Source organism: Mauremys reevesii, linkage group 5, assembly GCF_016161935.1.
Source record: "Mauremys reevesii isolate NIE-2019 linkage group 5, ASM1616193v1, whole genome shotgun sequence".
NCBI classification, from domain to species: domain Eukaryota; kingdom Metazoa; phylum Chordata; order Testudines; family Geoemydidae; genus Mauremys; species Mauremys reevesii.
In genome coordinates this window covers 18,102,474-18,124,262 of record NC_052627.1, presented here as the reverse complement: position 1 = coordinate 18,124,262, position 21,789 = coordinate 18,102,474, and the positions used below count along the sequence as shown (strand labels likewise).

Below are 21,789 nucleotides of genomic sequence, written 5' to 3'. Positions count from 1 at the left end.
CTATTAAAAACATAAGAACAGCCGTACTGGGTCAGACCAAAGGTCCATCCAGCCCAGTTCCTGTCTACTGACAATAACCAATGCCAGGTGCCCCAGAGAGAGTGAACCTAACAGATAATGATCAAGTGATCTTTCTCCTGCCATCCATCTCCACCCTCTGACAAACAAATAGAGGCTAGAGACACCATTCCTTACCCATCCTGGCTAATAGCCATTAATGGACTTAACCTCCATGAATTTCTCCAGTTCTCTTTTAAACGCTGTTATAGTCCTAGCCTTCACAACCTGCTCAGGCAAGGAGTTCCACAAGTTGACTGTGCGCTGTGTGAAGAAGAACTTCCTTTTATTTGTTTAAAACTTGCTGCCCATTAATTTCATTTGGTGACCCCTAGTTCTTGTATTATGGGAACAAGTAAATAACTTTTCCTTATTCACTTTCTCTACACCACTCATGATTTTATATACCTCTATCATATCCGCTCCTTAGTCTCCTCTTTTCCAAGCTGAAAAGTCCTGGCCTCTTTAATCTCTCCTCATATGGGACTCGTTCCAAACCCCTAATCATTTTAGTTGCCCTTTTCTGAACCTTTTCTAGTGCCAGTGCCAGTATATTCTGGACCCAATCCTGCAAATAGATGTATTGGTGTGAATCTTTGACTGCATGGAGTTACACAGTGCAAAATACCATTGAATTCAGTGTGAGAGATCCACACTAGCTCACGTTTCCGCAGTACTGGGGATCTAAGACTAGGGAACCCGTTGCAAATGACAGATGCTTTTTGTGAATTAGAAAGTAAGCAAAGAAACACGATTTTGTTAAAAAAAACAAAAAAAGAAGGCTATGACATCAAAACAATGTACATTGTACTTCTTTATGCTTTACTTTCTTCTTTGCATTTAGGTGGCTAAAGATAAGCACCTAAATCTGCATGCAAAATTTCCCAGGAACATATATAATTTTTTGACAAAAATCTTAAACCAGAAATAGAAAATTGTTTTTGGTAATGTATATATATTTTCTGTTAACATTTTCAGTTTCCAATTTTTCATCAGAAGCCCAGAAAATTTCCACTACAATAAGGCATTTCTAAGACAAAAATTCAGTTTGATCAGAAGACCCATTTTTGGGTCACAGAAATATTTCTGTGAAAAAATTTCAGTTGGCTCTGATATTTGGGCACCTGAATAAAAGCAGCCTGATTTTCACAGGTGCTACTGCCACAGCTCCCTTTGCTCTCATTCTGAGTAGGAGCAAGCTTTATCTACACATATCATACCAGACGGAAATCCCCTCCCTTGGTGGCAGATTCCTTATTCCTCAACTGGGGCCTGTAATATTCATCATACTAGACTTACTCAGCCATTGTGGAAACAGTGATGCAGCCCGCTAGGGCTGAGCTTCAGAGGCAGAAGCCTGGAGCGGAGAAGCAAGGAGGAAGGTAGGACTTGACTTGAGGTGAGATGAGATGAGGAGCAAAAAAGGAGTATGGGGGAACAGGGTGAAAAATATGCTGGCAGGCAGAACCTAGGAGGGAGTGGCAATGGGGCTTTCTGTTTTAAAATATAGTCACCCAAATCATATCCCTAAACTCTTATTTTCCCCAGCTCTCCAACAGACTTCATTCAGCCCACTACCCCCTGGTTTCATACAATGTTCATGCTGAGTGCCTGATTTCCAAAAGACCTAGTCCCTTCCTCCTCCTTCGGTGGAGTTCATTGGAGTGATGCTGATTGACTCAAGCTGAGAATCTGGCCCCCACATGTAGTTCAGAGCCACAGGGCCAGATTCTGCTCTCAATTACACTATCAGAAACCCAGAGTAACTCCCTGGATTTCAAGTGAGTTATGCCTGCTATACAGCGGAGTGGCTAAGAGCACAGTCTGACCTGAGATCACATTAACAGCCGGCCCTGTTACAAACATCCTTTCTGACGGTTTCCTCTCTATGCCAGATGCTGTTTGGGCAGCCAGACTTCTTCACAAGCTCACAAATTGCGGGCCAGATCCCTTAGCCACTTCAGTGGATGCCAACTTACCCCAGCAGGAGAGATCTCCATGGGTCTGCATTTCAACTCCCAGCTCTCTCAGTAAGCAGCTTGCGCTGTTTTCTCAGATCTGCAGGCAGACAGGATTATGCTTATAATACCTTATGCTTGACAGACAGGTTGTACACACACCTCTGCTATGACATATGTCACACATATTACAATTTATTAACAGAGTGACACACTGGGAGGGGAAAGGGTGCTGAAGCATGTAACAGGCAAGCATAGGGAAATAAAATACTTTAAAGAGAAGACCCATGGACCCAAGTGGCCATCTCCTCATACTTGTGTGGTCAGATACACCCACTTTGCACTGACCAGAAGTACACCACCGCGAATGGAGCTCCGTAGGCCCAACTGCATTAGCCACTTAGGTCTAACAGTGGAAAAACAGCCATTGCAGTTATTTTGGCCATATAATTGGCTGCATTGCAGGATGCAATTAATCTGGAAGGGCTGAGCTCTTACGGGCTGTTAGGGCAGAGGGACTGGTTAGCGGGTGAGGCAGGTTTCGCTGTGCTCTTGAAATAATTCATACGGTCTGTGATAACTCAACACCAAAATAGGGCTCTGCATACAGTAACAAATCATTTCATTACATGATTACACACTGCGGCCTGCATTTGCAAAACGGGCTAATGATTTTGGTGCTTCAGCTTGTCCAACCTCAGATATTTGAAAGGGGGCTGATTTTCAGAGGGCAGCTGCTCGGTGCTTAGGGCCTCTTCAGGTGTCTCGGGCTGAGCACCCCACATCAGTCACCTTTTGCAAGTTTAGATCTATTAGATAATGCTCTATGAGACAGGATTTTTCTACCATCCTAAATACAGGAGCAACAGGTTGACATATTTTTGCATCCTTTTGGGGTTACCCTATTCTATTGTCGCAGTGTTCCACACTAGATTTCTAGACAGAATTGTTCTGATAACTTTTCTAATCTCTGTTTTATTCCGTAACGTTGGCCTGGTTTTGCAATAAAGTCCCCCAGCTGGAGCTCACTGCAGTCCTGGGACCTGTGCATTACACATTCTCTTATCAAGCAGCAGCACGGCCTTCTTCAGCAGCCACGTAGGAGATAACTAATCGGCAAACTAACATGGATTGTGACTATCTGCACGTTTCCTCCATTACCCTGGGGCTTTGGCTATACTAGGGAAATGTTGGAGCAGTTGCCCACCATTGCTAATTCTGGTTCACTCGCAAACAAGAGTAGGAATGCTGTCAAAAACTGTCCTTGTGTAGCTCAGGCTGATGTTGTTCTGCTTAGCCTGTGTATCAGCACAGTCTACGGTGTGCTTGACTTTCATGGCTGTATTTGTCTGACATATGGAGTCCATGGTTCGAGATGCTAGAGAATTGCACTTAAGTTTGTAAGGGAAACAAATGGTGTCATACTGAATTGCTTTGGCCCTGATCCTGCAATGAGTTCTGCAAGGACAGACTCTGGATGTACGCAGTGCCCCCTTAAAGTCGTGGGGCTGTGCACGGGCGCAGGGGGTCCACCCAGCTAGCACGCTGAGATTCCCTTTGCCCTGTTCTGGCAGTGTGCATATGCCCACTTTCACAGCCCAAATCATAATGCACACAAACAATGGGCCAATGTGCAACGTTGCACATGCAAAGTAGAGCTGAGGAAATTTTTTCAGGGAACAGTAAATTTGTCAAAATATTCATTTTGACAGGCACTGACATGACTCATGAATTCAGGTTAAATTTGGTCAATAGTTTAGGCTGAAAAAAATATAAGAATTTGTTTTTTGAAAAAGTTGAAATGTTTCATCCCAGCCATTTTGAAATGTTTTGTTTCAACTTTTAGTTCAGAAATAGTGTTTCATTTTGAAATGTAGCTATTTTTTAAAAGGGAAAAAATCTAAAAATGTCCCAAAACTAAACAAAAAAAAAACTGGAAAAAAAATTGTTTGGGGGTCAAACAAAATATTTTGTTTGCTCCAAAACCAAACAGTTTTGTTTTGCTGAGACAAACTGGAAAAAACTCACCCCACTTTTGGTGTGAGCAGAACCAATTTTTTATTTTTCAGACATTTTGGTTCAGCCCCCAACCCAAAAACATCAAATTTTTGCTCAGGTCTAATCCAAACATAGGCCCTGCCTCATCCTGCAATTAGCTCTGCATGAGCTCCTGGCCCTCCAGCACCAGCTGCAGGATTGGGTCCTTGCAACCGGGGGTGCTAAGTCAGGAGTTAAATCAGCACCCTGTCCTCTCTAATAATTAGGACCTAATTCAAAGACAGACAGTTGACAGAGGGTGTCAATTAACTGAGTAGAGCTACAGCTGAAGGGCTAATTGAGGGGGAAGAACCCCCCCCCCCTTGTAGCAGCTGGGATTATGCAAAGAGACAGGAATGAAGCCTGGCATAGACAGGCTTAGATACTGCTAGTATGATTCCCTTTCCTAGCAGCAAGTGGGGAAATACATATTACTGATGCTACAGGCTGTGGCCTGCTGGAAGACTCCAATAAAAGGTGATGGTGGTGACAATGATCTGGAGTTGTTGTGGTGAGTGACTGAGGCTGGAAAGGATTCTCAGGGGACCACCCTAGTGTGATAGGCCTTGCTTTGGTCCTGATCCTGCCAGGGCTTAAGCCAATGCTTAGTATGAGGCATGTACATAGAGCTGTTGCAAGCCTTGTCATTTGCTTGCTCTTGAGTTGCTCGCTATCCGCCCTGACATTCTCTTAGTGCAGTTTTATGGAGGTGGGCTTGGTAGGTTTTTGTTTTAAAGGAATCAGCAATTCTATGCTAGTGACCGATTTGGATAAACACCATTGGAATGCTCTATCCCTGCTCCTGCCACAGCAGCGAGCCCTTTGCTAACTGTCCTACAAAATACGCACTGAATGAGGCAAGGTCTCCTGCAGAGCCCTGGTTTAGTCACTCTGCACCTGGACTAAACGCTGCAGTGAGCCCAGGAGGGGCTGTATGAACCCCATGCTCCCTGAGGGAAAGGAAGGGGTTAATGCAAGACCAAGGCATGGTAGGAGATGGACCAGCTGGGCTCACGTCTAGCTCCTGTACTTAGGGATGGGCTTTGCTCCCAAAGCACTGGGGTGGGCCAGGGAATTGGCTGGGCTCTGTTGGGGAGTTGTATGTGAGGGGTTTCAAGGTACGGTATATCAACTGATGGAGTGGGGTAGGTGGCACATAGCATTGGTGAGCTTGTTTACTGACTCTTCTATTCATGGCAACCTGATCTAAGTGGCCCCTTGTCCTTTGGCTTTTGTTACAATGGGCTGCAGACCCCAGTAGATGCCCTTTAATTGGAACAAAGAAGGAAGATGGATGTGGATGAAGCACTTGCAGATGACAAGGTGAGACTGAAGCTTCTACCTGTGAACCCCCAATGAAGGCTTGGTGCCTTTCTTCAAGAGATGGGGACTGGCTGAGAGTGGTTAGTAAATTAGCCAGGTGTGAACAGACTCTCCTGTCTGCACTCCAGACAAGGCTAAAAGGTTGTATTAGGCATGTATCAGATATGACCTATTTTCCCAAAGGCTCATAACTCTGCATATGCCTCCACCGTGCTAAATATTTAAATAAATAAAAGTGTGGGTTTTTTTCACTTTGGTTAGCTAACTTGAGTTCTAATGGCAGTGGTAACTTCGGTTAGCAGCTCACGTTCAACCCCAAGATCCCTATAGGCTTTTACTCCAGCTGCTAACCTGAGTTAAGATTAATTGCTGTGTATTCACTGCTGTTCTAACCCAAGTTAACTAATGTGGATTGGCTAAGTGGAGTTAAGATCATACTTTATGCAGTGTAGACATAACTTCAGTTGAATTAAACCCAACTCTTCAGCAAGATGTTCAAAAGCACTTTTCCTCACTGTTGCTTCTTTCTCTATTACACTTGAGCTATCTAATTTTAGCTGTTTGGGCTACAGAGTACTTCAAGAAAGGTTGCAAGAATCTTTCAATGGAAAAGCATATGTGGTCTTCCCCCCATCTCAAACTGTGAACCTATTTTTGATCAGATTTATAATGTATCTTGGGGTGGAACCTGTGATGAGTTGAATCACAGAAACCCTCTTGGGGCTGCCAACTGATGTAACAAGACTATTTCTGCCCCTGCTTTCCCTGCCAGCTTGGGAATCCAGCATCCTGTCTTGCTGAGCCAGTCTGCTCCAACACAGACCCTATGGGTGGGGCACTTGGAGCTAGGGTTAGGGTTCCTATAGGTAGGGCTTCCCACCCTAGGGTTAGGGTTCCTAAGGGTAGGGCACTCTGAGCTAGGGTTAGGGTTCCTATGGGTATGGCTATCCGCCGTAGGGTTTTGATTCCTAAGGGTAGGGCACTTGGAGCTAGGGTAAGGGTTCTTATGCGTAGGGCACTTGGAGCTAGGGTTAGGGATCCTATGGGTAGGGCGCCCTGCCCTAGGGTTAGGGTTCCTGTTGGCAGGGCACTTGGAGCTAGGGATAGGGTTCCTATGGTTAGGGCACTTGGAGCTAGGGTTAGGGTTCCTATAGTTAGGGCACCTGGAGCTAGGTTTAGGGTTCCTATAGGTACGTCTTCCCGCCCTAGGGTTAGGGTTCCAATGGGTAGGACACTTGGAGCTAGGGTTGGGGTTCCTATGTGTAGGGCGCCCTGCCCTAGGGTTAGGGTTCCTGTCGGTAGGGCACTTGGAGCTAGGATTAGTGTTCCTATGGGTAGTGCATTTGGAGCTAGGGATAGGGTTCCTATGGGTAGGGCTTTCTGCCCTAGGGTTAGGGTTCCAATGGGTAGGACACTTGGAGCTAGGCTTAGGGTTCCTATGGGTAGGGCTTCCCGCCCTAAGGTTAGGATTGCTAAGGGTAGGACTTGGAGCTAGGGTTAGGGTTCCTATAGGTAGGGCTTCCTGCCCTAGGGTTAGGGTTCCTGTGGGTAGGGCACCTGGAGTTAGGGTTAGGGTACCAATGGGTAGGGCACTTGGAGCTAAGGTTAGGGTTTCTATTGGTAGGGCACCCCACCCTAGGGTTAGCGTTTCTATTGGTAGGGTGCCCCACCCTAGGGTTAGGGTTCTTAAGGGTAGGGCACTTTGAGCTCGGGTCAGTGTTCCTAAAGATAGGGCACTGGAAGCTAGGGTTAGGGTTCCTATGGGTAGGGCTTCCAGCCATAGGGTTAGGGTTCCTATGGGTAGGGCACTTGGAGCTAGGGTTAGGGTTCCTATGGCCAGGTTCTGAACCACGTGCCCTAAAGCTGCAGACTTAACTGAAAGGAACCTTGGAAGTGTTCCTGTCTTTTATACTCAGATGCCCAACTCCCAATGGGGTCCAAACCCCAAATAAATCCATTTTACCCTGGATAAAGCATATACAGGATAAACTCACATTGCTTGCCCTCTATAACACTGATAGATAGATATGCATAGCTGTTTGCTGCCCCCCTCTCCGGTATTAATACATTCTCTGGGTTAATTAATAAGTAAAAAGTGATTTTATTAAATACAGAAAGTAGGATTTAAGTGGTTCCAAGTAGTGATAGACAGAACAAAGTGAATTACCAAGCAAAATAAAATCAAACATGCAAGTCTAAGACTAATACAGTAATAAAACTGAATACAGATAAAATCTCACCCTCAGAGATGTTTCAATAAGTTTCTTTCACAGACTCGATGCCTTCCTTGTCCGAGCACAATCCTTTCCCCTGGTACAGCCCTTGTTCTAACTCAGGTGGTAGCTAGGGGATTTTTCATGATGGCCACCCCTTTTGTTCTGTTCCACCCACTTGCATGTCTTTTGCATAAGGCGGGAATCCTTTGTCCCTCTGGGTTCCCACCCCTCCTTCTCAATAGAAATGCATCAGGTTAAAGATGGATTCCAGTTCAGGTGACATGATCACATGCCACTGTAAGACTTCATTACCCACTTGCCAGCACACTCGTATACAGGAAGACTTTCAAGTAAAACAGAGCCATCTACAGTCAATTGTCCTGGTTAATGGTAGCCATTAAGATTCCAAACCACCATTAATGGCCCACACTTGGTATAACCAGGGCCACCCAGAGGATTCAGGGGGCCTGGGGCAAAGCAATTTCAGGGGCTCTTTCCATAAAAAAAAAAAGTTGCAATACCATAGAATACTATATTTTTGTGGGGGCCCCTGCGGGGCCTGGAGCAAATTGCCCGACTTGCTCCCCCCGACCCCTCTGGGCAGCCCTGAGTATAACTACAATAGGATCTCAGTTATATTTAATATTTCTAGTTTCAGATACAAGTGATACATTTATACAAATAGGATGACCACACTCAGTAGATTATAAGCTTTGTAATGATGCCTTACAAGAGACCTTTTGCATGAAGCATATTTTAGTTACATTATATTCAAACTCATCAGCATACTTTTCATAAAATCATATGGAAAATTTCAGATCCAATTTTGAAAGTCTTCAAGAAATTAAGTGAAAGAAACCAAAGGGGTGGAATGGAAACATGTAGCCGGCATGAGTGCTGCTGTGCCCACTGTATCAGTGTACTCATTTAAAAAAAACCCCACAAACCTTCCCAGCAATGTTTCAGCAGCTCATTCAGTGAATAGGGGAGCTGCCTTTTTATTGGGACAATCACCTTAGCAGTGATGCTTTCCAGTGGATGCCCCTGTTGATAATATAAAATAGAACTGAATGAGAGGAAGGTTGACCCTGTGGCTAAGGCACTGGATTGGAACTCAGGATATTTTGGTTCACTTCCTGGCTTGGTGACACTCCCTGTGGGCAAGTTACTTAACTTCTTACTTCAGTTTCCTATGTATAAAATGGGAATAATACTTCCTTTCTCCCCCCAACTATCAGTCACTTTAGACCCTGAGTGTACAAGGGATTATGCATGGTCTTAACTTTGCAGGGTCAGTACCCTGGATTGTAAACTTCTTGGGGCAGAGCTGATTTCCTACCATATGTACATTCTTCACTGAGGCCTCTGGGCAATACTGGAATACAAATAATTAATAAATGGAATGGACTTGCAATTCAAAAATAGCAGGAATTAGAAACTCTTTAAAGCAAACTCTGGAATTTAAAACTGTTGGGTTAATTGAACAATCAGTTTAATGGCTAATAAGTGACGGACACACACAAACCTAAATTGCAGCACTTGCATTACAACTTGGATGAGCTGACTTCCCATGCTTTGTAACAGGAAAGCCACCCCTTTCAGTGCTACTTTCCATAGTTAGGGTTCTCAAGGTGAAGGCTTCATGTCTGTTACATATAGCCAAGGCTCCCAAATGCTTCTTAGTGATTTACTCTTCTTTGCAATTAGATATGAAGTTTTAGCCTGCAGTCTCTCTGCACCCAAACCTCCCCCTGCTCTGGTGGCACCTATGGGCATGCAAAGGATGCAGGATCAGGCCCACTGTGAGTAATGTTGTTCAGAGATATTTTTAAGTAATGGATCACAGTGATGAATTACTTTTGTGGAAACTGCCCTGAAGAGCAATCAGTTATTTGGTAGGTAAAAGTACACTGCAGATTACCTCCAGTTCCTATTCATTTCAAGAGTCCTGTCATTCCTGTTTTAAACATGATTGGTGATACCCACATCCAGAATCTCCCTGTGCAGCTAGCAAGAACAATGCAAACTGAATCCATCACCTCTGGCTTCTGCAGTATTGATTGCTTTTCAAACCCAGAAATCTGCAATTTGTGACACTGCTTTTTCAAAGTAATACTAACACATTTTGCTTCAGTTCAATCTGTAGGTATTGTACTGGAAAATCTGTGACTTTCCCCTTAACTAATATCTGATCTAAAAGAGCTTGTGTGTCTGGGAGAATTTGAATGAGAGAGAGAACAGTTCAGATGAGATGTGCAATATCTAAAAAGTCAGTCATGTGGAAAATGAATGACCAGTTTTCTCCATTGTTAAGCTTTGGAGGGGACTGGTAGGGTTGAGAACTCCACCAGTCTGGGTTTATGTGCTCTAGCAAAGTTGACCTCTGGTACCACCCCTTTGGTGCTAGTAGCAGCAGATGCTATAGTGTGGACAAGGCTTAGGTTGTCTTCACCCCCAGTATCGTCTAATAAGCAATTAGTGCAAAGAGACTAGAACACAGTCTCTTGTATAATACCAAGATGGACCCACATTCAAGTTCACATCTGGACCCACAGGCTATATTGTGAGTCCATCTCTGGATTTGGATATATCAGTAAGGCTTCGTTTGAAGGCAATCAGCACCTCGTGCATGTGTCTGAACCCAGAACATGACCTCAAAACCTGCATTTCAGTGCTTGATTATTATCATGGCAAGATGAGTCCTGTTTTGTATAATTCCTGTACGGGCAATATAGATACATTTGTAGAGGCAATCGTAGGGCTCCTTTCTAATGTGGCTTGAGTCACATGCTACTGCTGTCACTAAGATAATATTAAAAAAACATTCCCGGTGTTGGAGCAGAGGATGTACTGAACAAAGGCATAGCTGCGCTTCAAGCAAAGAATTCTGAGACTTCCTTTTCCTTCCTTTAGGAAGGAAATCGTACAGAGCGATATTTTTGTTTCCAGGGTTCCCTCGGGACTCCTACTCCCTCACACTCTTTCAGCTTTATGAAGAAAACTTCATACTTTATTATGATCAAAAGTTGTTTGTTTGTTTGTTTTTTGACCAAGAACATGTAGCGTCTATAACTCTAAGACTCTTTCACTCATGTCTTTCCTATCCTCCTCTAGCAGGACTGAGAGAAGCTGGTGTGGACTAATGACTTTAAACATCATGGAGAAAAGGAAGGAAAATTTCAAGATACCGTAAAACTATAGTTGAGCTTGGAAAGTACCTCATTAAAAATGTCTTTTCTCTTGATTTACTGTTCAAGGGCACAGCTCTGATGTTCGAAAACAACAAAGACTGACTAGCACCAGCAAGGTGTGGCTAGTTCTGGGAAGTACCTGTGAGGTGAATTGCTGGTTACAGTTTGCTCTGAACTTACAATTTTTTTTTATTTTTTTAGTGCTCTGGAAAACTGCCAGTTTGGTCATAGGCTAGGTGCTTCAGTGCAGACACTGCCTTCCTCTGGTGGTGGTATAGACCCTGTCATTTGTGAAAGACACACAAGAGCACACTTTATAGATCCAGTTTAGATAATGCTTAATAACTAAGAGATTCAGCACCCAGTTTTAAAAGGGGAGTTAAATCTCTTATAAGGAACAGTTTAGAAGGCAGCTTTTTTTCCTTACCATTTCTAAGTAAATGCTACCGTGTCATATGGACACACATGAGCATGAGGCAAAGCTTTCTTAATAAGTAGTATCTGATCTCCAGGGCAGCCTGTTTCTGTGGTAGAGATAGTTTACAGATCAGTCACTGACCAGCTATCCTGCCGATAAAACTGCATTTTTTGTATCTAGTTTTCTGGCTGGATCTCTGGGAACAACTGCAGCTTGCAGAGCTTCTTTTGTCCTCTGTTTTTCCAGCGATTCTGAAAATTCCTGTCCTCAATTCTTCCACCTCCTATTCTTCCTCCACTTTTGTAACCTAACAGGATTAAAGTACGGCTCTGTCTTGCAGTATAATTGGGACCTATATCTCCCCACACATACAGCTCTGTAGCAAGGTTCAAGGCTGCAGGGAAACACAGGTCTTATCTATACTGCGGCATGGAACGGTGCATTAAGTGTGCTGGGGGACAATCATCCTGTAACCAGTCCCTTCAACATGGTTTATTTTAAAGGCCCTAAGGCCCAGGTCTTCAAGGTACTCCACTGATTTCACTGGAAGGGATGTGCCTAAATATCTTTGAGGATCTGGGTCTAAGTGACCTGTCCAAGGTCAAGAGGGAGTCTCTGTTAGAGCTGCTATTAGAAGTAGAGAGTTCCTGGCTGCCAGTCTTCCATTCACCCCACTAGAACATGCCTCTCTAATAATATCAGGCCAATGTTCAAATATAAATGTCTAAAATTCAACCACAAATAAACCTATGGGTACCTAGATACCTGCTTCTAGCACTAATATCACCAGGACCTAATAATATTAATAAAAATTTGTACTTCACAAATGATGAATCGCTGGGAGGTCTCCTGAAGGAAGATAGTTGACCTTATATGACTGACTACTTGACCATCACTTAAACTAGTTTTTGATTTCTTCTATTGAAGCAGCCTTGAAACAACACAAATTTCTATTGGAAATTGTCTAATCGATGAATCCCTACAGGTCCTAGTTTGCATTGTTTAATATGTGTTCCAGTAACACAGTCCCTGCCCCTTTGTAGAAGACTAGTTTAGTAGCTCTGCCGAATGCCAGAGAGAAGGACTACTGACTGAGCTGAGCTTTCTGCCAGCCCGTTAAACTAATATCTTTCTTACTCTGTTGCCTGGATGAATTCAAGTCTAAGTGGTGTCAGATGGACTTGAGTTTTCATTCTGGAGTGGAAGAGAATTTATTTGACAGGAGAACTGCCAAAAAAAGTCATAGCTTTAAGAGCGTATTAGCAAAGCCTTATTTTTAGTGTCATGAAAGGACTGAGGACATTGTCTCAGTGTTTCTTAGTGGTTCATCAGGAACACCAGTCATACAAGCACACAAATCTGAACTCACAGCTAAGAAACTTGAGCCGTAAGTGGGTGGATGCTCCAAAGCAAGAGAGTGTTGTGACCAGATTAGGCCTCATGGTAGAGACAAGACCTCTAGGGATAACATAGGGTACTGCAAAAAGCAACCAAGAGTCCTGTGGCACCTTAAAGACTAACAGATGTGTTGGAGCATGAGCTTTCGTGGGTGAATACCCACTTCGTCAGACGCATGTAATGGAAATTTCCAGAGGCAGGTATAAATATGCAGGCAAGAATCAGTCTGGAGATAACTGGGTTAGTTCAATCAGGGAGGATGAGGCCCTCTTCTAGCAGTTGAGGTGTGAACACCCAGGGAGGAGAAACTGCTTTTGTAGTTGGCTAGCCATTCACAGTCTGTGTTTAATCATGATCTGATGGTGTCAAATTTGCAAATGAACTGAAGCTCAGCAGTTTCTCTTTGAAGTCTGGTCCTGAAGTTTTTTTGCTGTAAGATAGCTACCTTTACATCTGCTATTGCGTGGCCAGGGAGGTTGAAGTGTTCTCCTACAGGTTTTTGTACATTGCCATTCCTAATATCTGACTTGTGTCCATTTATCCTTTTATGTAGGGACTGTCCAGTTTGGCTGATGTACATAGCAGAGGGGCATTGCTGGCACATGATGGCGTATATTACATTGGTGGACGTGCAAGTGAATGAACCAGTGATGTAGCTGATCTGGTTAGGTCCTGTGATGGTGTTGCTGGTGTAGAAATGTGGACAGAGTAGGCATCGAGGTTTGTTGCATGGATTGGTTCCTGAGTAAGAGTTGTTATGGTGCAGTGTGTGGTTGCTGATGAGAATATGCTTAAGGTTGGCAGGTTGTCTGTGGGCAAGGACTGGCCTGTTTCCCAAGGTCTGTGAAAGTGAGGGACCATTGTCTAGGATGGGTTGTAGATCCCTGATGATGCGTTGGAGAGGTTTAAGCTGAGAACTGTAGGTGATGGCCAGTGGAGTTCTGTTGGTTTCTTTCTTGGGCTTGTCTTGTAGCAGGAGGCTTCTGGATACACATCTGGCTCTGCTTATTTGTTTCCTTATTTCCTCGTGCGGGTATCATAGTTTTGAGAATGCTGGGTGAATATTTTGTAGGTGTTGGTCTCTGTCTGAGGGGTTGGAGCAAATGCGGTTGTACCTCAGCACTTGGCTGTAGATGATGGATTATCTAGGAGGCATGAAGGTAGCAGAGCGGACAGTGGGTTTTCGGTATAGGGTGGTGTTAACGTGACCATCACTTATTTGTACTATGGTGATGCAGTAAGTGGTGCTCTTCCCTCGGTGCTCCAACATGTCATAGGGCATTCTGCTGTTGGAGCAACAATGTGGTGTTGTGTTTTGAAAGATGAGATCCTGGCCACTGTGGTGAACACAAATCTCATTAAACAACTTTTGGAATGCTATTCAGGCCAAATTCCAACTTGGGTAATCACATTCTTCCTACATAAATTCCCCTGCTATTTCAGCCGTGTAAGTATTGTTGTTTGGCATAGTGTGAACAGATCCTTCAACACAATATAGCTGCCTGAGAAATGCTACAGGATATTGGCTTGGCTAGATTATCATTAAATAAACACCAAGCTGTAAATCTGTCACAAAGGAATAAATGGGACATAGGTGAGAGTCACAAATACCCTAAGTTTGCCAACACAATATTTTTAAGGCTTGGAAGTTCTGGGCTATTGGACAATGGAAGATGGGGGGTTTTGTTGTTTTTTTTTTTGCAAGACCAGTAGCATTATTCTCATGGTCAGAGGGAGTACTCTGGCACTAAATTAATTTGCAGTGGTCTGACCCACTTGTGCAGCATTCTCTGGGGGCATATTTCTAATGGAATCACTCTTAATCTGTACTTGACACTAAACTTTCTTGATGGAATACTGAAAATCCTGGTAATAAAGTACACAAGAAGGACAGATTATACCATAGGAGTGAGGGTACAGAACTGCACCTAAAAGACTTATAAAATCTAGTGAGAAAACTTCTGAGTAGATGTGTGTACACAAATACTGATTAATAAAAATACAAACACACTAGGGCTGTACCACAGACCTCCTGATCAAAAGAAAGATCTCCCATTGACTTCACTGGGGCCAGGATTTCACCCACTGTATGCGATGCTGAGAGAAACTGAAACCAACCAAATCTAATAAAATAGAGAGGCAAGGTAAGTGAGGTAATATATTTTATTGGACCAATTTGTGTTTCAGGTCTGGGAAAGTATTGAAATGTGCCAGCTACTTATGCTAAACAATCTGTTCCACCATGCACTTAGCTGTACCTTTTCCAGACCTGAAGAAGAGCGCTTGCTGTGTGACTTGAAAGTTTGTCTTTCTCACCAACAGATGTTTGATCCACTAAGATATATTGCCTCACGCACCTTGTCTTGCTACTATCCAGGGACCTGGCTACAACTACACTGCATCTAATAAAACAGTAATAATGAGCAACTCAAAGGGGGTGCATTCTTCCTTGTTTTGGGCTCTGATCCTCTGGTAAGAGTTGGTTGGTTGGTTCACTTGTTTAAAAACCCCTAAGGCATGGGCTTCCATGGTTTTATCAAGAAGAAAAACAGCACCTGCAGTGCATATGGAACTACAAATTGAGGCCTCAGCAATACGAAATGTCTCAGCCTCCTCAAATCATGGGAACAGGGGGGCTGTAACAATTTTTATAGTGAGGGTGCTGAGAGACATTCAGCTAAACCGTAAACCCTGTACATAATGGAAATCACTTCAAGCCAGGAGGTGTAGTAGCACCCCTGGTTCCAGCACCTACAAATGGGAAATCAGGTTACGGCCTCTGTTGCTGCTATTCCAGCTTTGCCTTGCTGATTTTTGAGGCTCTTAGCTGGCTCTTCCGAGCATTGTTAAAAATATTATCTTAACAGCCTACCCGAAAGCCATTTGCATAGTGTTATCCACTCCCTAGCTGCTGAACTAATCCACCCTGATACTCAATCCCCCGGCTACAAAGGAAATTAGAGAGAGAAGTGAGAGTTGGAAAGGGAAGACAGTAGTCATGCGATAACAGATCAAATATAATCAATAGAAGGGAAATGTGACAGATGCACCAGTAGATGAATTAGAAAAACCTTTAAAAAAACAGGATGTGGCTTCAGCATGAAAGATGCAGGCTCTGACTTCTAGCACTTCTAGGCATTATTGAAGAGAACAGAGTCCCTTTTAACTCCTATTTTGTAACCAAAGAGCTTGATCCTGTCAACCTTTACACCAGCAGACAGCCTGGCTGACTCTAATAAGACAAATCACGTCAGGCAGTGTGTGAAGTTTCAGTTCGATAGGATGTTTGTTTAAATAGCTGGTGTAAGGAAAATCAATCAAGTTGTTTTCATATTTTAGTGGAGTTTATTTTCAGGTTCTCAGACCTGCAGTGTTGGGTTATAAAGTGTGATCTGAAAGTATGTTAGTTTACAAAGCCTTCACTGAAGGCTTTAAAAGTCCATAGTAGCATTTTTACTGGCTATGCAACTGTTTCGTTCTCCTGAAGCCTAAATTGGGGCTAAATTAGAGCTGTTAATATCTCCTTGAATGGTGCAGAAGTGGGGGGTGGGGAAAGCCATGTGAGGCGTACAGTACTGCACAAGCTTCCCAGCTGCTGGGGCAGAGAGAGAAGTCTAAACAGCTACGTTTGGCACTTTCGCTTATGATATGATTTTTGTTGGAACTGTGACTAGCTTTGCCTTTTGCAAACAGTGAACTATTTGTGAAATTCCCAGAAATAGGAAGTGGTATAGCATTTCTCTAAGTTCTCAACGCTGAGATCAGCACTTCATTATATAGTTAAGAAAAAATATGGCAAACAAATATATAGAAGAGAGGGGATGGTCTGCTATAGCCATTCCAGGGCTGGGAATTCAAAGTTTAAAGCTAGGGAATGGATAGTTTAGAGGGGAGTATGTGTATGTATGTAATAATGTTCCCCAGGTTTCAAGAGGAATTCTGGAAGGAGTTAGGACATGTTTTAGTAATTACTGTAAACTGCTGCTTCTCCAGTCTCTCTGATTCATTTCCGTTATTATTTCAGTATTTCCCAGTAGCAGGCTAATGGAGTCACATGGGCTCATTTCTTATAGCATTTTAAATTGTAAGATTTACATTAAAAAAAAAAAAGTCTAATGAAAAAGGGCTGCTCCAGAGCATAACTGTGTACAGAGATGTTGCAAATACAGTATATTCTTCGATCTCACCAGACTAAGGTAACAGAATATTGTGTGCCTTATGGCAGGGACATAAAGCAATATGAACAGATAACAGCAAGAACATGATCCTTCTCCAAATCGCATGGGAACTGTGCGTTAGCTCTGTTTCATACACAAAGTAGCAAACCACCAGTATTTGTGGATTCAAATGCATTAAAACCTGTTACAAATATGAAATAGCTAAAATAACCCCCATAGTACAGCATGTCAGAAGCCAGGTGTGCTCTCCAGTGTTAATAGCACAGGATTGTGCAGTGTTACCAGTTTCAGAAGCCCCTTGCATTATCCCTCACCCCATCCAGGAGACACTCATCACCAGATCTCCCTAGCCAAGTTCACATCTACCAGCCTTTCTCAGGGTGTGATCCTGCAAACCTTTTATTCTCATAAATAATCTCGTACAGAAAAGTTTGCGGGATTGGACACTTAATTTCTCCCACTACACTAGCTCCATGCTGCTACCTACCTTTCTAATGGCCAGAGATCCCTTCTTAACATATGCTACCCATGCCTGGTTTTAGCAGTCTATCTTCCTCAAATTCTTCTTCTCTTCTTAATTTATTCTGTGGTCATAGGCTCCAGCTCTGCAAAAAGATTGAAGTCAAGGGGATTCCATTTGGGTATAGAGTCCACATTGTAGGATCAAGTACTTGTTCTATAGTCTCTGAGCATCAAGACTAACGGTTGGCTATTTGGCAAATACCAATAGGAAAGGCGGTGTAGTTTAGTGGATAAAGCGCAGGACTGGGAATCCAAATCTTGGTTCTAATGAATGATCTGGAAAAAGGGGTGAAAAGTGAGGTGGCAAAATTTGCAGATGATACAAAACTACTCAAGATAGTTAAGTCCCAGGCAGACTGCGAAGAGCTACAAAGGGATCTCGCAAAACTGGGTTATTGGGCAACAAAATGGCAGATGAATTTCAATGTTGATAAATGCAAAGTATTGTACATTGGAAAACATAATCCCAACTATACATAGGGTTCGCGTGGGGTGTTTGTCCATCCTGTATAGTTTTAGTCCCCTTCTTGAAAAATATTTCTAGCTGGGCATCAGGAGACTGAATCTATGTGGAAGGATGTCCCCTGCTCCTTTTTTCTCAGCTGTTTGAGCTTCTGTTGTTTCCCTCCCTGCTTGATGACTCTGTTTACTGCTTAAATGCAAATTAAGCAGAGCACACATTCCTTTGTTTAGGACAGACCTGTTTGCAAACCTCAGTTTGGGCAGGGTTGTGTGGTTTGGAACATGTGTTAATAACACCATACAGTGGAATTTTATAACTGAACATACAGTGTTGCCACACACATTTTACCAGGACAATAATGACCAGTAAATTGAGTTTTCAAATGATACCTTTATAAGGTGTACTTTATACCATAGGGTGTGAACACGGGTACATTCTCTCATAACAGGAGACAGCTAGATGGACCATTGGTCTGACCCAGTATGGCCGTTCTTATGTTATCCTGCTCTGCTTCTGCTCATCTGTGTGATCTTGGACAAGGCACTTCAACTGTGATTGTATCCCCTCCAGCCTTTTGTCTGTTTAGACAGTAAATTCTTTGGGGTGGTCTGCCTCTTATGTTTGTGTCTGTACAGCACCGAGCATAGTGGAGCACCTATGTCAGTTGAGTCCTCTTGGTTCTGCTGTAATAATATTATAAAACAAGGTGCCTTGGCATGCTGTTTTTACAAATTAGGACCTCTCCCTATAGACAGGATTGTTATTATTCACATGAGTAAATACATCTAGGAATTGTGCCAATCTCTGTCCAGCATCCTGCATGTCTGGGTCCCCAATGGGCTGAATGCCCTGAACTCCCAGCACCCTCAGTAGGAGCTGAAATATGCACCCAATGAATTCAGTGATGCAGGATCATCTTTTTAGGAGCTGAATGCACTGAAAATGTCAATGATTTCAAGAAATCACTGGTTTGGTTTTGTTTGAGACACTTAGCTCCAGATTCTCAAAGGTATTTAGGCATCTAACCTCCATGGAGTTTAATGGGATTTAGGCACCAAAATACCTTTGAGGATCTCAGGGTCTTAGTCTTAGGGCTTACTTTCAGAAGCGTGAAGAGCCCAAATGCCAAGTGGAGCCAATGGGAGTTGGGTTGCAGGGGTCACAGTTCTGACAATTAGGCCAAACATGTCTCTAACTGGGCAGGGCACCCCAGTTCTGATCTACCTACCAGTGAAAGCAAATGGCCACTATTGAAAATGGTGGCCTATCTTAGTGTTAAGTATTTGCAATCCTGCTTAATTTCTCACGGTTTTGTCTTGGATTTCATTATTACAGTGAAACACAATTTTACAAAGGAATGCTTTATAACAGAGAAACAAGGATTATGAAAATAATGGTTAGATGATGCATCTATTAAAATGCAGTCACAGAAAAATAACAGGTAGATGTTTTTTAAAGCACCGTCAAAACAGGGATATTTCTTTTTGCCAAGTAGCCTCTATACTCTTGCTATATTAGACAAAAGGAAAAAAACTGTAATAAGCGACAAAGATAAAAACAGAAGAGTGATGCTGTCTATATTGGGGACTAACAGAATGAACTAGTTACTAGAAAAGTCACGTGGTGTGGGTTTCCTTGACAACTGTTCCCATAGAACCTGATCTGAAAAGAAGGAATCATAAAAAGACCACTGAGATTAATACTTCTAGCTATATGAAGATTGGAAAAAATTGCATGAGACTTAGTCCAAGTAAAATTGCTAGCTAAGACTATTTTATAGTGGTTGGGTTGGGTTTGTTTTTCTTTAACAATGCCCCACCTTCCAGAAAACTATATCAGTAAAGAATTAGAAAAGCATATGCCAAATGACCTAATAAAATGTAATGTGTTTTGCTCATTTCTGAGATCTAATTGTCCCATGGAAATCAAGGTTTAAAATTTGTGACAAGTTTAAAAAAAAAAAGTGTTGAACTGTAAACAGTCTTAATGTATTTGATCAACAGTCTGTTTTTGATAATAGCAAATGTGTTATGGAAGAGATAGGACACGCCCTAGGAAACTAATATAGAAGTTGAGTGGTCATCCAAATGCAACTGAACTCTCTGAGAGACGGTTGGCAACTAGTCTCATGTGAGACCTTTTCTCCTCATTTGCAGAGAGCGCATCTCTGGGGAAAGATTTAGATACGAAGGAAAAAAGCCTGTGTGGAAACAGGAGGAGGCTTACAGAAAAGACATTACAGCACAGCAAAATCTTACAAGCTTAGAAAAGAACTGTAAAAGAATAAGGATGGTCTTGTGATGAAAGCCCTGCATTAAGACTCAGGAAAGTTGGACTCAATTCCCAGCTCTGCCACAAACTTCCTCTGTGACCTTGGATGAGTTCCTTAAACCCAGATCCCCAAAGGCATTTAGGTGCCTAACTCCCATTGAATTCAGTAGGAGTTACACACCAATACCTTTCAAAATCTTATAGACTCACAGGCTTTAAGGTCAGAAGGGACCATCATGATCATTTAGTCTGACCTCCTGCAGATTGCAGAACCTTGCCCACCCGCTCCTGTAGTAGGCCTTAATATCCCTGCAGTTTAGTTTGCCTGTCTATAAAATGGAATAATCTCACCTTTTTCACAGGGGAGTTATGAGGATAAATTAATTAATGACTGAGCACCTCAGACTCTATGGTCCTAAGTGCCATAGAAAAGCCAATAAATAAGAGGGGAGGGTAGAAATCAAATGCAATTTTCTCTCTCCTTCACACGCACGATAGCGCAAGGCTCTTCACACACAGTACATAGAAGGCCTGCCCTGTATAGCATACAATATAAAGGCCTGATCCAACATCCATTGAAGTCAAATGGAATCTTTCCACAAACTTCAGCAGGAGTTGCACTGGACCGTAAACGATAGGCTTTACTGGCAGCCATATGAGGATGTAACACACACCGGAATTTTATTATTTTAGAGTTGCTGGCTGGCCAATTGTTTTCCAGACTTGGCTGAGTTTTTCGAGAGGAGGGAGCCTGACATAAAAGTCACGTGGTTAAAGCTATCTCTTAATAAATATATTCCACAGGAATGCAAGTAAAATTGACACAATGGCAAAGATGACCTGGAGAGGATTTAAAATAAAATAGGCATGTGCCCTTTCTGCTTTATCATGTATGCGGAAGGCCTACAAGCTTTCTTGTTTTATTTAGCTTGTCCTTTCCTTAGAAATATCAAGGGACTGATCCTTTCCTGGCCTGCACCATGTACAGAAGTGGTTCTCAAACTTTTGTGACCCCTTTCACGTAGCAAGCCTCTGAGTGAGACTCCCCCCCCCACCTTATAAATTAAAAACACTTTTTAAAATATATTTAACACCATTATAAATGCTGAAGGCAAAGCGGGGTTTGGGGTGGAGGCTGACAGCTCACGACCCCCCATGTAAGAACCTTGTGATGCCCTGAGGGGTCCCGACCCCCAGTTTGAGAACCCCTGATGTACAGCCATTCACATCAGTGTAAAGTGAACATAAAACACTACCAAATCTGAATGGCTTCATTTTATACCTACTTTGCACTGCTGTAAAATAAGTGCACCAAGTGCAAGGAAAGGGCTAATCAGGCCCTCAGTCCTCTTTCCCTCTCTGCCTAGTTGGAGGACTTCAGCGGAGGGCCCAGACATATGGAATGGGTGTTCACTTGGTACTTAACTGAATGGGCTGATGTTAAATTTTAAACGAGAGCTTTTTTTCCCAACTGTTCTTAGGCATTTGAATTAAATAAATGTTAATTAAAACAAACACAACTTTGAACCGCCTGAGTAAAAATCATTTGCCTGCAATTAATCAGGTTTCACATCCATGGTATCTATTTTATCATAAGCCTACTACTAATTCTCTAGTTATCTGTATAGTCTTTCGGGGGAGGGGAAGTGTGGAAAAGATCTAAATTTCTAATGTAAAAAACCAAGCAGAATACAGTGTATTTGGGTTTGTTTTTTGGGGGAGGGAAGGCAGACTTTTAGGCCTCTTACACATACCAC

The 21,789-nt window shown here is 42.8% G+C and overlaps 1 protein-coding gene across 10 annotated transcripts in view; it reads left to right on the top strand.

Annotated features, from left to right (window-relative positions):
* The first annotated feature begins 4,412 nt into the window (after window positions 1-4,412).
* TMEM150C (transmembrane protein 150C) overlaps window positions 4,413-21,789 on the top strand; it is a 59,832-nt gene continuing 42,455 nt past the window's right edge. For 5 of the 10 annotated variants that reach the window (XM_039539297.1, XM_039539299.1, XM_039539302.1 and 2 more), the window contains exon 1: window positions 5,359-5,375. Coding sequence is in view for 3 of the 10 variants with exons in the window: in XM_039539296.1 (XP_039395230.1) it covers window positions 5,343-5,375 (33 nt within the window). In the remaining 7 variants the exon portion in view is untranslated. Of the gene's footprint in view, window positions 4,564-5,303; window positions 5,376-21,789 lie in introns of those variants that run through there. The other 5 variants (XM_039539296.1, XM_039539294.1, XM_039539295.1 and 2 more) reach the window with 4 other exon arrangements.